At 46.7% G+C, this 16,272-nt stretch overlaps 2 protein-coding genes across 11 annotated transcripts in view; one reads left to right on the top strand and one right to left on the bottom strand.

Moving 5' to 3' along the window:
• Positions 1-161, bottom strand: part of DCUN1D2 (defective in cullin neddylation 1 domain containing 2) — a 33,499-nt gene extending 33,338 nt beyond the window's left edge. The window contains exon 1 of one of the 5 annotated variants that reach the window (XR_004678835.1): positions 22-161. The gene's annotated coding sequence lies outside the window, so the exon portion shown is untranslated. The remainder of the gene's footprint in view (positions 1-21) is intronic. The other 4 variants (XR_004678834.1, XM_035003010.1, XM_035003013.1 and 1 more) reach the window with 4 other exon arrangements.
• A 280-nt stretch (positions 162-441) lies between these two features.
• The window catches only part of TMCO3 (transmembrane and coiled-coil domains 3), a 46,858-nt gene continuing 31,027 nt past the window's right edge, over positions 442-16,272 (top strand). For 2 of the 6 annotated variants that reach the window (XM_035003003.1, XM_035003005.1), the window contains exons 1-6: positions 442-657; positions 2,144-2,249; positions 7,430-7,953; positions 10,265-10,444; positions 11,945-12,136; positions 13,191-13,319. In XM_035003003.1, the coding sequence (XP_034858894.1) occupies positions 7,510-7,953; positions 10,265-10,444; positions 11,945-12,136; positions 13,191-13,319 (945 nt within the window). In that variant the 5' untranslated portion in view covers positions 442-657; positions 2,144-2,249; positions 7,430-7,509. Of the gene's footprint in view, positions 658-2,143; positions 2,250-7,429; positions 7,954-8,686; positions 8,727-10,264; positions 10,445-11,944; positions 12,137-13,190; positions 13,320-16,272 lie in introns of those variants that run through there. The other 4 variants (XM_035003008.1, XM_035003006.1, XM_035003004.1 and 1 more) reach the window with 3 other exon arrangements.

Here is a 16,272-nt window from a genome sequence, read left to right as displayed (position 1 = left end):
GCGACACCGCGGACCACCTACCATTCTCCGCGGCGCACCGCAGCTTCTCGCCGGCCCCGGCCGTCTGCGCAGGCGCCCGGCCCGGCGCGCTGCGCTCTTCCTCGGCGTCGGCGCCCGGGACACCCGCCCGGGAAGGAGGGCGGGGGACCGCGACGGGTCCACACCCGCGGAACTCCAACTCCCGGCGCGCACCGGGCCGCCCGGGGGACGGGCCGCACCCAGGCCTCGCCCCCCAGCTCCCAGCGTGCACAGCGTGGCCCGGGGGCTCACGGGACCTCACTCCCGCGCGCCCTCCCGGCGCCGACGTGCACAGCGCCGCCCGACGGGACCCCAGCCCTCTCTCCTACAAATCCCGACGTGCCCTGCGCCGCCCGACGGGACCCCAGCCCGCTCTCCTACAAATCCCGACGTGCCCTGCGCCGCCCGAGGGCCGACGGGAACGCAGGCCCCGCCCCCCAAGGGGCACGCACCTCTCTGGGCCGCGAACGCGGCGACGGCGCTCCGGAGGGGGTGACGGACGGCTAGGCCCCTCCCCGCGCCCGGCCGCGTCCGGGTCCCCGCCTGGGAAGGGAGGCGGTAAGGCGCGACCCTGTCGGCTGCTGGACTCCGAGCGCTGGAGAGCGGGGCCAGGGCGCACGTGTGCCGCGCCGCGTCCAGGTGAGCGCCGCTCGCGGTGCGGGCGCGGGGCCTCGAGGCTCCCTCCTGGGGGGTCTTCCCTCCTGGGGGCCTCCCCGCCCCCGGCCTGCGCGCCCGGGCCTCTCTCCTCGGGGCGCCCTTCCCTCCCTTCCGAGTCCCGCCGTCCGTGTCTGCTCGTGCGCGGGCTCCCACCTGGTCGTCCTGGGTCGGGACGGTCTCCTGCCGCGCCGCGCCTTGCGTTTGTCGGTGGAACGGCGGGAGCTGCCGAGGCCAGCGGGGAGGAGCCTGCGGTCAGTTCCTGGCTTCCCCGAGCAGGGGCTTCCTTCGTGCCCAGCCCTAAGATTCCTGCGGGGTAGCTAATCTGTAAGTGGGAGTCACACGGAAGATGGAACACGCTCTGGCGGCGCTCGCGTTCGTCCGCACGCGTCCTCAGACCCTGGGAAGGGGCGGGCAGCCCCTGGGGCTGGACTCCGGAGGCCAGCTCGTCGTCCCGGCTGCCGAAGCCGGGAGGGGCCCCCGCGCCTCAGCCGAGCCTCCCCGGCAGCAGACGCTTGGCCGTTCCCCTCGGCCCCGGTGCCTGCTTTCCTGGCTGCGGAGAAAGACGGCTGCCTTCTTGCAGGCTCTGCCCTCGGTCCTCTTCGGGTCTTACGTGAGAGCACCCGGGGAAACATAAGCGGAGGGGGACGTGCTTAGCTCTGATGCCCTCTTGTGAGACGATAGTTATCTAGGCGTAAGGTGGCTCAGCCTTCTCACATTTAAGTATTTTTCTGATCATTCTTTGGATCAGTGTCCCACTGGTTCTGAGTCTTTTTTTATACTATCAACTTTTTAAAAAAGAGTGTATCAACGGTTGGATTACTTAACAGAGTATGTGGTTTTTGTAGTTTAGTTGACATTAAGTAAGTACTTTAAAGCTTTTTCGGGTCCGTAAGAATTTTCCCTCATTCACTTTCCTTTCTCTCTATTAACTCGTTCTCTGCTTACTTTACAAATTAGATGTAAATCTGGAAGTCGTATTTATAAGATTACAAGTGCTTTATCTTTTAAGAATTATACTTTTGTCATTTCAATTGTTCACATTTAAAATTCTCCACGAATTAGGGGCGCCTGGCTGGCTCAGTCGGTTAAGCGACTGCCTTCGGCTCAGGTCGTGATCCTGGAGTCCCGGGATCGAGTCCCAGGGATCGAGTCCCGCATCGGGCTCCCTGCTCGGCGGGGGTCTGCTTCTCCCTCCGACCCTCCCCCCTCTCATGCTCTCTGTCTCATTCTCTCTCTCAAATAAATAAATAAAATCTTTAAAAAATAAAAAATAAAATTCTCCACAAATTAGATTGAGGTAGGTTATTTCCGTTGGGGAGTTTGCTTCCTAAGACTTTTCCATGAGCACAGCTTTTGTTTCCTGTTCGTTTACTGTGTTGTGCTGAATCTGGAAATGTTGCTGGTATCACAAAGAAATTCTAACATTAAACCATTTCCTACAAATGATCTTTATGTTTTCCTTTTTCAGAAGAAGCTAAATGACCGGTATTGGTTGCTAACTTTATTCCTGCATGCCCACACTGCTTGCCCTGGGATCTCCTGCACACGGCACCAGGCACCGCATTTGGTACCAGGTCAGTACGTCCCACACTTAGGGTCTCGGTTCAGCTGAGTGGATGTGGCTGGGGTTCCTCCGAAGTGCTGTGTTGGCGCCTGGCTGGGTTGGCCTCTGCTGGACAGACAGTGGTTGGTGTCCTAGTAAGGTGAATATTTGGACTAGATTCTTTTTAGCAGTTTGATCAGGAAAATTGGAGAAAGTGGGTCTGGAAGGTCCAGAGGAAGAGAGATGATGGAGGATCCTGTCGCTACACATAAGCAGAAGGCTGGGAGGCAGAGCCATGAGGTTTTCAAATTTTAGCCCATTATAGAAAATTGAAAAAAATAGAGGAGCTGCTGCTCCTTCTGTTTCCCATCCCCCTCTGCCTCCCCAGCCCCATTCCCTGAAAGGACTTCAGCAACCCCAGGACTCGAGGACTCTGTCTCATACCAGATGTCTAAGGAAATAGTCCTTTTACATACCCTGCAGTCCTGATAGAGCTCAGAGTTAGAGGCATATGGGAGAAATCTTTAACTTGGGTGACTTTGCTCTGAAAAAGGCTGGTTTTAGACTACATTATTGTGCTTTGCCTTTGACCTTTCTATCCAAAAAATGACATAACATTTCTCAATTACTAAAGATTTTCGAGAGAATAAGAGTAATGTGATTTTTATATGACAGTGAATTAAAGGTACTGGAAATTTTTTTTTAACGATTTATTTATTTGAGAGAGAGCGTGTGTGTGGTGGGGGGAGGGACAGAGGGAGAGAGAGAATCTCAAGCAGACTCCCTGCTGAGTGTGGAGCTTGACACCGGGCTCAACCCCACCATCCATGAGATCATGACCTGACCTGAAACCAAGAGTTGGATGCTCTTGGTTTTGGCTGAACTGGACCTGACTGAACCACCCAGGCGCCCCTGAAAATATTGGAAGTTTTTTTTGTTTTTTGATTTTTTGAGTGGGCTTAATGGTGAACCCATTTGCCTTTTTATCCCGAATAACTTAAGACATTTATTAAATATTTTTGTTCTTTTTTTTTTTTTTTTTTTAAGATTTTATTTATTTTTTGACAGAGAGAGACATAGCGAGAGCAGGAACACAAGCAGGGGGAGTGGGAGAGGGAGAAGCAGGCTTCCCGCAGAGCAGGGAGCCCGATGTGGGACTCGATCCCAGGACCCTGGGATCGTGACCTGAGCCGAAGGCAGACGCCTAACGACTGAGCCACCCAGGCGCCCAATATTTTTGTTCTTGATCAAGTAGTCTCATCAATTTTTTTTTTTTAAAGATTTTATTTATTTATTTGAGAGACAGAGAATGAGAGAGAAAGCATGAGAGTGGGGAGGGTCAGAGGGAGAAGCAGACTCCCTGCTGAGCAGGGAGCCCGATGCGGGACTTGATCCTGGGACTCCAGGATCATGACCTGAGCCGAAGGCAGTCGCTTAACCAACTGAGCCACCCAGGCGCCCCAAGTAGTCTCGTCAATTTTAAGGTAAGTTTTGCGAATCATGTTCTGCATTTATCAAGCAAGCAGCACCCATTAGAAATTTGGCAAAGCTGTGGATATATGTTTTAATTAATGTTGGAAATGTGTAAATGAAACCTTTGGGGGTGGGTTGTGTTCAAAGTACTGATTTTGCTGTTGCTCTAAATGAAAAGTAACCTTGTGTTTTACTGTAGCAGAGACATCTTGAAAACCTTTGGCTCTGGTTTAGGGCATTTCCTAGTTTAAAATATAAAAAAAGGGCACCTGGGTGGCTCAGTTGGTTAAGCGACTGCCTTCGGCTCAGGTCATGATCCTGGAGTCCTGGGATCGAGTCCCGCATTGGGCTTCCTGCTCAGCGGGGAGTCTGCTTCTCCCTCTGACCCTCCCCCCGCTCATGTGCTCTCTCTCTCTCTCTCTCTCAAATAAATAAAATCTTTAAAAAAATAAATAAATAAAATATAAAAAAAATGTCGGCTATGTTTTCCTTGTTCTGCAACATAGATGGTGATCATTACACAAAACAAGGGCTTAGCGGGAAACAGTAAGCCTTTATATTGAATTTTTAAAACTTTCTTTTGAGATAATTACAGACTCATATATAGTTATAAGAACTAATACAGAGAAATCCCACAGATTCTTCACCCAGATTTCCCCAGTGATAACTCCTGACAAAACATATGGTATAAGCAGAAGACTGCATCAATCCAGTCCACCCACTGCACGTGTGTGTGTGTGTGTGTGTGTTCAGATCTGTGCGATTCTGTCCTGTGTGGATTCCTGGGGCCACCGGCGCTGTCAAGACACAGACCATTTCCATCCGTAGAGTACCTCCTCCCCCTTCCCTGACCCCTGAGAGCCCCTATCTGCTCTCCCCCTCCACGGTTTGTCATTCCACAGTACTGTGTAAAAGGAGTCGTGGGGCCTGTGTGATAGGCTGTCCTCACGCACCCTTGAGATCCACTGAGGTTGGATCAGTGAATCAAGATATAGAAATTCTGGAGGTGCCTGGGTGCCTGAGTTGGTGAAGCATCTATCTGCCTTTGGCTCAGGTCATGATCTCAGGGTCATGGTATCAAGTCCCACATCAGGCTCCCTGCTCAGCAGAGAGCCTGCCTCTCCCTCTCCCTCTTCCCTCTGCTCATGTGCGTGTGCACGCTCTCTATCTTTCTCTCTCTCTCAAATAAATACAATCTTAAAAAAAACGATATAGAAATTCTAGGAATTCATTATAAAAACACAGTAAATCCAAAGTGTGTTTTTTATAATTGAAGGTAATAATAACAAAACACTGGAGCTAAAAATGTTTATTATTTACTCAAGAAAAAGCATGCTACAATTTAGTAGTCCATAGGATTTGGTAGCCAAGTTTGAAGGTAAGATGGAATTGAATTTATGAAGAAGGAGTGATTCATATTTTCAGAGTCTATAAATAATTTCAGTTTCATGTTCATGATATAAACTTGTTTGGGTGGAAATATTATATGACCACAACTAAATTCTCAATGATTTTTCGTAAAAATTAATAGTCCCTCATGTGTCGTGGGGTAGAGTTTTAAGTATTTAATTTCAGGAACTTGTTTGGGGAAGGAACCAGAGATGAATGGAGGCGTGTTGTTCACAAACTGTGTGGCAGGTTATTTGTCTGAAGTTTGAAATCCATAAAAGAATCACTTTTTGAGATCTTTTAGGGAAAATGGGAAACATTGACAAAGCTTCAGAAATTTCTGTCTTGGTTCTGAAAAATACTAAAAAAGCATGCACTTCTGAAGTAGTGATTGAATTTGTTCTGTCCCCTGGAACAATAGAAGCTTAGCAATAAAATGTGTCATTAAAATGACAGATTAACTATGTTGCTAGGCATTACTATGATTAGGTAATCATTTATTTATTTTTGGGCGCCTGGGTGGCTCAGTCGTTAAGCATCTGCCTTCCGGCTCGGGTCATGATCCCGGGGTCCTGGGATCGAGCCCTGCATCGGGCTCCCTGCTCAGCGGGAAGCCTGCTTCTCCCTCTCCCACTCCCCCTGCTTGTGTTCCCTCTCTCGCTGTGTCTCTCTCTGTCAAATAAATAAATAAAATCTTTTTAAAAAAAATCATTTATTTATTTTTAAGGTGGTAACATTTGCTTAAAGTTACATTAAAACTGTAATATAAAGTTGGGTAATTTAGACAGCATGTTCTCATGTATCCTACCTTGTTGGGGAAAAAAGTGAACTATTGTAGGTACGTGAATTCTCTGTGGGACATCAGGAGCTGAAGGATTCAGAAATGTATTGAAATTGAGCAGTTTCCTGACTTTCTAACCAGAATATTGAGTCAGAATATAATTTTTTCCTGGTGAGTTTTGATTGGTAGGTATCCCTCCTGTCCTTCAGTAGTGGTATTTTCGGTTCAGCCCTCACCAGACCCCCGGGCGGCTAGTCTTTGCAGAGTTCTTGTGCTGTTTTTTCAGAAGCTCTGCTTTGTCTCCACTTTCTCTTGGCTGTCATTTCTTAGTCTGGTCAGAATTTTATCTCTAGAAATGTCACAGTCTTGTTTTTGCTGCATCTGACCTGTTTTGCCTGGGAAACCAGCTTAAACTTGTGAGAATTGGGATTACTAGTGAAAGTGAGGTACAGATACGTGTTTGAGTAAACAGATCCTCAGGAAGGGGAGATAACTGGTACATTTGATGTGGTAATCCATGGGATGCTGCTACTGATGATTCGTTTGTAGTAATATTTTGTTTTCTTTAAACTGCAAGTCTTGTGCAAATGGCAGATTTGTTTTGTTTTCTTTTTTGACATAAGTACTTGTGCCCAGTGATCTAGTTGCCAGGTTCAGTGGTTATTTTTCAGGGCATAGCTTGCTTGGCCTGTCTCTTGTTTGTTACTTCTCCTTCTTTGTTCTCCGTTTTTCTGCCTCTGAGGTGGTTCCTTCTTGGTGACCTTGCTGACACAGCTTGTACCTGCCCCTTGGTCACTCCTCTGGAGGACACAGCCCTGCCTCCTGGTGTGATCGGGACCCCACAGCTGCAGCACACGCTGCTGCCTGAAGCACAACCTTCAGTGAAACCTTCGGCCCGTCATGGCCAGGGTCCTGTCTGTGCTTCACTTGCCAGGATAAATTCCCACACAGTGTCTGGGCGCTTCCTAAGGAGAGGGAGAGAAGGAGCCTAAATTTGGGTGATAGAAAATGTTTGAACATTTAATAAAGCCCTATCGATCCAGGTGTGATTGTGTTTTGTGATTTTCTTTTTCTGTGTTTGACATCTGTGACTTTGGAAATTTTGCAAAATGCCTAATGATTTTGGAAAGAAAACAATATGTAAGCTAATAGCAGCTCAAACGGTTTCATTTAGAAATGATGTGGAGCGTGTTTCCTCCAGGTGAGTCACCGATCTGAGATAGCAGAAGTCGATGGTATTTTCTGGCCTTTAAGTTGAATGGTTTTTGTCTTTTGCACACAGTAGATTTAATAGGTATATGAGGCTAAGTTTTCTTTAAAAAAAAAAAAATTGCCTTTAAATTCGATGTAACCTTTAGTCTCAATTCTTTACCAGGCCCTATACTTTAATATTCAGTATTTTATTTAAATCCAGGTATAAGAGCTTAGATATTAATGTTTATCTAGGAAAAATAACATCTTCAAAAAAGTAATAGTTTTCTGGATGTAATTATTTAATACTTTTAAGTCTGATCTCAATAGTAATGAATCATTGTTCAGCTATATGTGACAGTAAATCTCTTTTTCAGCTGAAAATGTGTATCTAAAATGCAAGCTCACCTTAGCAGAAGCCTTTGGACAGCATTGCCCTGTCCTCTAAAATTGGATCATGAAGGTATTGGAAAAAAATTACTTTTGGATGTTGCTTCCACTGCTTCGTTTGATAGCCGATGCTGCGGAACATGAAGAGGTAGCAAAACATGCCATAAAGTTACACCGAGGCAGAGGGGCAGCCATCACTCAGAGGAAGCAGTGGGTCCTCGATAGTTGCAGAAAGCTCTCTGGGCTGCTTCGCCAAAAGACTGTGGTTCTTAACAAACTGAAAAGTGCAATCAGAGCAGTGGAAAAAGACGTTAGCCTGTCAGATGAAGAGAAACTATTTCAGGTGCACACATTTGAAATTTTCCAAAAAGAGCTGAATGAAAGTGAAAACTCAGTGTTCCAGGCGATCTATGGCCTCCAGAGAGCCCTGCAGGGAGACTACAGAGATGTTGTGAACATGAAGGAAAGCAGTAGGCAGCGTCTGGAGGCCCTGAGAGAGGCTGCGATAAAGGTGAGTCCAGCCCGCTCTGAGCCAGAGAGCAGGGCCACGGAGTCCGGGGAGAGGGCGGTGGGCGCTGTGCTGAAGCAGCTGTGGACCGCCAGGCACCTGTTCACAGCAAAACACGTACAGAGTGTGTCCCTTCCTTGTGCATGACATCGTGGCATAGCTCCAGTTTACGGCTTCTAGGGCTTGTTCTAATGCTTTTCTCGGTTGTGGAAATCCCCAGGTAAGTAAAATAGTGACTCAAGTTATCCCAGTAAACTGACGGGGAAGTAAATATATTTGTAACCGCAATCAACGTTTTGAGTTTCTGACAACAATTCTTAGTGTGAAGGTTGGCTGCCTTTAATGTGCATCCACTGAAAATAAAAATGCTAAAATTAGTTTTAAATATATACATTTGAAATAAGGATTTTGATGAAGTGTATTTTTAAAATGGTGAGATGAAACTATTACTGTATCAGATGTGATATTTATATGATTTTTTTAAGCCATCATTTATGCCATTTATTATTTGCCAGGCATTTTTTTTTTTTTTTTTTAAGATTTTATTTATTTGACAGAGAGAGACACAGCGAGAGAGGGAACACAAGCAAGGGGAGTGAGAGAGGGAGAAGCAGGCCTCCCGCCGAGCAGGAAGCCCAACACGGGGCTCGATCCCAGGACCCTGGGATCATGACCTGAGCCGAAGGCAGGCGCTTAACGACTGAGCCACCCAGGTGCCCCTGTGCCAGGCACTTTAAATACTGATCTTCCTTGACTTATGATGGGGTTTTGTCCCAGTAAGTTGAAAGCACAGCAAGTCAGAAATACATTTAATGTACCTAACCTGCCCAACACCATAGCTTAACCTGGTTTACCTTAAACGTGCTTAGGACACTTAACGTTAGCCCACCGTTGGGCAATATTATCTCACATGAAGCCTATTTTATAATAAAGCGCTGAATATCTCATGTAATGTATTGAATTCTGTACTGAAAGTGAAAACAGAATGCTTGTCATTGTGTCCATTGTTAACCATGTGATCGCTGGCTGATTGGGAGCTGTGGTCCCATGCCACTGCCCGGCATCACGAGAGGACCTCTTTGCCTATGGCTAGCCCAGAAAAAGATCACTTCAAAATTCCAAGTGTCGTTTCTGCTGAGTGTGTATCACTTTCACACCATCGTGAAGTCAGAAAGTTTTAAGTCCAGCCATCGTTAAGTCAGGGGCTGTTGGTATATGAAATATTTCATCTTCTTAGAAAGGTTATGGTATTATCACACAGTTTAAAAAGTAGAGAGGGTACAGACTTATTAAACTTTCTTTACCAAAGTATGGTGTATTTGGTAGAAACACGGTATGGAGTGGATGGCTGAGTCAGGGTTTTCGGCCACCTTGATTCAGTAGCATGTCTGTTTAGCGTGTGTGATTGTATGTTGGAAATAGACCTGATGCTCTTATCTGAACAGATGTTACTGCCTTACCAGATCCTTTGGACAGCTGAGACATTAAAACTCCTTGGTTTTAAAGATAGGCGCGTAGTGGTATTGATTTGAGTGGTTTTACTATAAAATAGAGAACTAGCATGAGTTTGAGCCATATTGACCCAACTACACATGCCTTCTGCACATGGTTTGTGCCCCACATCTGAGACAGTGCAGGTGTTGGTAGCTGTGTGTGTGTGTGAGAGTTGTTGGTTGGTGCTGGGTTAGGGTCTGTCGAACAGCCACGCTTGTCCTTGGCACTGTCCTGCTGCGCCCCACCCCTTTAAGGTAGGACTACGCATCTTAACAGTAAGGCGCTGATCTGCTTGATAGCTTGCGCTTAAATATGATTGTCTAAAATACCTGTATTGTTGGTGCCATCTGTAAGTTTCCCAAGTAATGCTGTCAGTTTCTTCTGGAACAAGTTCTCCTTTGTAACTTGGAATTTTTTTGTATCCTACTTAGAAATTTTTAGCTCAATGATCAAGTATCACAGGTGTTTTTAGAGTACAGCTGAACGTCCATATGTAGTAGGCATGATGTCTGGACTATAATCTGTTCAGTGAGTGGTTTTGTATCAATAGGTGACCTTCAGAATTTACTGACAGTCGTATATCACATTTGTTGATGTGTACATACAGATAGCTTTCCCTAAACATTTTGCTAAGCTCCATTATGCTTGAGTGATCTAGGATACTTGACCTGTCGTTGACCCGAGCCAGATTTACATGATTATGAACATATTTGACAACGAGAGCATGTTCGTTGGTGTGGCCGGACCAGGCACCTGAAGGAAGTCCTAGCCTGGCCCATTTCTTAATAAAACCCACATTTCATTTCTCACCAATGAACAGGAAGAGACAGAATATGTGGAACTTCTGGCAGCAGAAAAACATCAAGTTGAAGCTCTCAAAAATATGCAACATCAAAACAAAAGTTTATCCATACTTGATGAAATTCTTGAAGATGTGAGAAAGGCAGCCGATCGTCTAGAGGAAGAAATAGAAGAACATGCTTTTGATGACAATAAATCAGTAAGTAGCATTCCAGGACAATTTCCTCTTTGCTCGGGCTGCTTGCAGAGAGGATGTGTCGTTGAATTTGTTGGCATGTCTGTTTCTAGTGTGGATTGAAAATGAAGACAGAACCAAAACACCTGTGTCTCAGAAAGTGCTCTGGTTTGGTTATGCCAAGGTACACTAGATGCCCTTTACTTTGCCATATGTTTTTGTCACTGCCCCACCGGTGGCTCGTCTCTGTCCCACTTTTGCCTTCAGGGGGACTGGGACTCTGGTCTCAAGAAAGCTTGCCCTGGGACAGGCGGGTTTCAGTGCTGGTCTACCCAGGGGAGCCACAAAGTCCTTATAGCAATCATATCCTTGGCAGGCTTTCAGACCTCTCACTTGCTGTGACATGTTCAGGATTCTCTGGGGAAAATGAGATCAATGCCAAAAACTGATAGTGAGTCCTAAAAAGAACTCAGAAAAGCATGCGGTAATAAAAGCAAATGGGAACACAGCTCGGGGCAGATGAGCGCCAAGCAGGCTGCTCTCTGACGTCGTGGACCCTGGCAGGGAAGGAGGATGCATGAGTGTCTATTTGAAAGAATGTGCCCTTTATGCACTGCTCACCGAGCACTTCTGTGTCAGGCCATCGGGCTTTCCCTGCCACGTAATCCTGGAGTTCACTTCTGCCCCCGGCACCGTGGGTCAGTGTGGACCCTGCAGACAAGGGCGCAGCCCAACACGGCCCTCCGTTTCAGATGCCAGTCACGGGTTCCAGGTTTTCACCTTGGAGGATCCCACACCCCCCTCCTCGGGCTCTCAGAACACAAGGAGATAGTTTATTTGCTAGGTTGCCAGGACTTTGTGACGGATACAGCTCAGAAACAGCCAGCTGGAAGAGGGGTGAAAGCGTGTGGCCGCAGCATCCCTGCTCTCGGGCCTGTTTCCTTCCCTCCCAGCTGAACACCTCCATGTGCTGAGCAACCTGGAAGCTCTCCGAACCCCAAACTTCAAGGGTTTAATGGAAGCTGCCTTGTGTAGGCTGGTGATGAACTCAGCCTCTAGCCCCCCTCCTCCTGGAGGTCACATGGTCGGTTCCTTGGGTGGCCAGCCCCGTCCCGTGGGTAGCCAGTGGCTTTCTAAAAATCCCCTCACTGCTGTGAACTCAGGTGAAGTTGCAAAGGGCTCATAAGGTGCTCCTTACACATAGGAAATTACACGGGTTGTGGGAGCTGTCAGCCAGGAAGGGGGGTGAAGACCAAATATGTATTTCTTGTTACAGGTTGTACCCTGAGTCAAGTAGAGCAGGTGTTTGGAAATAATAGAAACCCTAAACACTTCCACCCTTAAATCACTTTTTTATTTGAAACAATTTTCCTAATTGATGTTAATGAGCATTTATCGATCTTTTATCTCATATGACAGAATACTAGAAACATTCCTGTCACTTCTCTATAGAATTATGCTCTAAAAATTGAACTTGAGAACGTCTCCTTGTTTTTAATTACACAATATTGGTTCTTCCTACAGGTGAAAGGGGTCAATTTTGAGGCAGTTCTCAGAGTAGAAGAAGAAGAGGCCAATTCCAAGCAAAACCTTACGAAGCGGGAAGTGGAAGATGATTTGGGTCTTAGCATGCTCATCGATTCCCAGAACAACCGATACATCTTGACCAAGCCTCGAGATGCCACGATTCCACGCGCAGATCACCACTTCCTAAAGGTGGTCTGTCTGTCTGCTCAGCTCTCAAAATCCCCACTCCCTCTTTCCCATTCCCTTGTATACATGTCAAGTGAGATCGAGCTTTACTTCCTGAGCATCATAATAGGGTGCGCGACCTTCCTCCTAACAGAGATTCTACCAGTGTTCTGTGACTTGAAACATTTTCTCCTGATCTTTAATTTTTTTCCAAAAGAATAAGGGAATAAGGCATTTTTTTTTTAATTTTTATTTATTTATTCATGAGAGACAGAGGCAGAGGGAGAAGCAGGCTTCCCGCTGAGCGGAGAGCCCGATGTGAGGCTCGATCCCAGGACCCTGGGATCATGACCTGAGCCGAAGACAGACACTTAACCAACTGAGCCACCTAGGCGTCCCAGGAATAAGGCATTTTAATACTTAAAATGAGTATTAATTTTGCTTGTGAGAATTTGGAAGTCTTTTTGAAGTCGGGAGCTACTCTGACAGGCTCAGGCCCTGTCACTGAAATGGAACATCGGATGAAGCAGAGAGGCTTTGGCTCAGGTGTCGCATGTGGCTCTGTGTAGCCATGGGTGCGGGATGAGACGCGGCTCCTCCAGAGGTGACTGGTGTTCCAGACTGAGCTAGACGCACATCTGTGCCCTCTGAGGAAGCCAGTCTAGTAAAGATTTGTAGTTGACAGTGTTATGGGTGGAGATCACGGCTTGGGTTGGGACCAGAGTGGGCAGCAGGTACAGGAGTGACCCAGGCAGCCTGCTCAGGGAAGGCCTGCGGGGTCGAGACACACTGTCAGGTCTCTAGCCTAGTCCTGGAAGCCAGAATTTGTGCTTTTCTTCAAGAGGATGGCAGCACAGGCTGGGAGGAAGGAGTGCTGGGCGCGGCTGACTCCTGTGCCGAGAAACTCAAACCAGGAAGGTCAGTCCTGGTACTGCCTGCCTTCATTATGACCAGAATGGAAACTGGGAGGGGCCGGGGCTGTAGAACATCTGCTTTCTCTGCTAACCAGCCCTGTCTCCTTGGCTTGCCAACTATTATCTTGAGTGTTTGTGTCTCTTTTTTGTTTATTCTGCTCCAGGACATTGTTACCATAGGAATGCTGTCTTTACCTTGTGGCTGGCTGTGCACAACAATAGGATTGCCTACGATGTTTGGTTATATCATCTGTGGAGTACTTCTGGGGCCTTCAGGACTAAACAGTATTAAGGTAAGAGCGAAATTGAACTGTTCTAGTATCTGTTTAACAGAATACTAAAGAAACACCAAGACTAAAGAGTTTTGAAGTTTGAACTTGAATTAAGGTAAGTTTCTTACAAACCATATCAAAGAAGATGCCCTATAAAGTTTCATAAGAAATTTCTAAACCATAAGGAGTAATTTTGTTCATTAGTGAATGGATGACTTGACTAGAGAAAAAATCCTGTTCATGTCTTTAAATTTTATTAGTTTTAGAAATTCTTTTTCCAGTAATAGGATGAACTATATTATTCAGACACTGAAAGCAACTCAAAATGCTGGATTCAATGTATAATCTAAAAATTTGTAACATATTTTAAAGCTGGTAAAGTAGTGAGGAATTATGAAGCCTAAATGTGGGGTATTGTGAAAACCCCAGGAGACAGTGCTGAGGCTGCTGTTACTAGAGGCTGTTTGCTGGACAGATTGAAGTGAGCTTCGTCCTGTGTCGATGGCCCTTTTTGGCAGTAAGGAAGGGTTCCCAAGCTTTTGTGGGCTCTAAAATGTGTTGTCTAAATACGCACAATTCAGACAAAATGAAAAGAGAATGCCAAGCCTGAGCATCATGAGTCCCACACAGAAGGAGTAGTACAGAGCGGTGAGAAACAAGCAGCAGAGTCCTCAGACTGTCCCTGGCCTTTCTAGCTGGGTAGAAGAGGGGCAGGCAGACAGGGAGAGGTGTGGGCGCTCCGCTTGCAGCCTCGCCCATACAGCTAACTGAGACGCCTTGCCAGGCAGAAGGACGGCTGCAGCTTCTCCAGACCGGGTCACAGAAGAAGGTGTGAAAAAAGTTCTTATCCCGAAGCAATCTTAACAGCGGGTCTGACTGGCTGAGGGGGCGGGGAAGGTTGTGCTCGGGCTCAAAGCCCAGGACCTTCATGGCAGGTGCTCTTGTGGGCTGGGCTCAACTTGGCAGGGTGACCTCTGGGAAGAATGGTTTTTGTTTTTGTTTTTTTTTTAAAGCTTTATTTATTAGAGAGAGAGGGCACCGCAGAGGGAGAGAAGCTGACTCCTCACTAAGTGCAGAGCCTGATCTCTGAGATCATGACCTAAGCCTGAGATCATGACCTGAGCCAAAACCAAGAGTTAGACACTCAACCGACCGAGCCACCGACGCGCCCCTGGGAAGAATGGTTTGTTTTTTTTTTTTTAAAGATTTTTTTAATTTATTTATTTGAGACAGAATGAGAGAGAGAGAGCACATGAGAGGGGGGAGGGGCAGAGGCAGAAGCAGGCTCCCTGCTGAGCAGGGAGCCCGATGCGGGACTCGATCCAGGGACTCCAGGATCATGACCTGAGCCGAAGGCAGTCGCTTAACCAACTGAGCCACCCAGGCGCCCTGGGAAGAATGGTTTTAATGCAATTTTCTGAATAGATAATCTCCATGTGATTGAGAACAAAATGGTGTGGGTAAAAAAAAATAATTTTTAAGTTGTAGATGAAAAATCTCTTCTTGCCCTTGTTCCATCCCTCCCTTTCCAGAGTATTTACAAATGATAGCAAATACAAATGTATTTTCCTCTTTTATTTTTTTATTCACAGCAAGGCTGCTTGTAAGAATTAAGGCTGAGGGCGCCTGGGTGGCTCAGTCGTTAAGCGTCTGCCTTTGGCTCAGGTCATGATTCCAGGGTCCTGGGATCGAGCCCCGCATCAGGCTCCCTGCTTGGTGGGAAGCCTGCTTCTCCCTCTCCCACTCCCCCTGCTTGTGTTCCCTCTCTCACTGTCTCTCTCTCTGTCAAATAAATAAATAAAATCTTAAAAAAAAAAAATTAAGGCTGAATAGGGGCGCCTGGGTGGCTCAGTCGTTAAGTGTCTGCCTTCGGCTCAGGTCATGATCCCAGGATCCTGGGATCGAGTCCCACATCGGGCTCCCTGCTCAGCGGGAAGCCTGCTTCTCCCTCTCCCACTCCCCTTGCTTGTGTTCCCTCTCTCGCTCTGTCTCTCTCTGTCAAATAAATAAATAAAATCTTTAAAAAAAAAAAGGCTGAATAATAATAAGTAAAGGCTGAGTAAGGTAATAAATACAATTGGAAGCTACAAATATTACAATTCCTAACAAACAATTCCTATACCTTGGAAAATAATGTAATTACGGTAGACCAAGGTGAACCCTAGGGCACACCAGCCAGAAGTGGGAGGTGGTTCACTTCCTGTGATGGTGCCAAATATTTATCTTTTCCTAGTAGGAAGTTGATAGGCTTGTGTTCATTAAGTTGAGAAGAACAGGTTTAAGCATGTTACTTTGAAGTCATAGGTTACAGCTTCGTTTTAAAAAGGGAAGAGAAGTAAAGGCAGTGAGGAAACGTAAAAGCCAGGAGACAAAGGAGTAAGAGCAGAAATGCGTTGTCACAGTGAGTAGAAGTGGAATAAACTTCCCTGTTGAAAGATACAGGTTTGGGCGCCTGGGTGGCTCAGTTGGTTAAGCGACTGCCTTCGGCTCAGGTCATGATCCTGGAGTCCCTGGATCAAGTCCTGCATCGGGCTCCTTGCTTGGCAGGGAGTCTGCTTCTCCCTCTGACCTTGCCCCCTCTCATGTGCTCTCTCTCTCTCATTCTGTCTCTCTCAAATAAATAAATAAAATCTTAAAAAAAAAAAAGATACAGGTTTGCAGATGGAGTCAGGAAAAATGTACAGTAAGCAAGATTCAGTGAAAATGAGATGGGTAAGAAAGGTTGAAGTGAATGGAGGGAGATGGCAGTGAAGAAGAGGGCAGGGCCTGTCTTGTCGGCGGCTGGCAGGCTGCGTGAGTGTCCGTGCGCAGCAGGTCAGGGCGGGCGTGGACACGTGGAGGCCTGTGCTTTACTTTCAGACGTTCAGTTCACGGCTGCACTGGAAACCACAGTGTAAATAACGCAGGTGGTACCAAATAGAACAGCGTGGAAAGCATTCTCTACTATCGCATGATGGCAGAGGAAGTAAACAGC

This window comes from Mirounga leonina, unplaced genomic scaffold (genome assembly GCF_011800145.1).
Source record: "Mirounga leonina isolate KUSES-001 unplaced genomic scaffold, KU_Mleo_1.0 Mir_127, whole genome shotgun sequence".
NCBI classification, from domain to species: Eukaryota; Metazoa; Chordata; class Mammalia; order Carnivora; family Phocidae; genus Mirounga; species Mirounga leonina.
The sequence above is the reverse complement of the archived record's forward strand: the minus strand, read 5'-3'. Positions and strand labels throughout refer to the sequence as shown.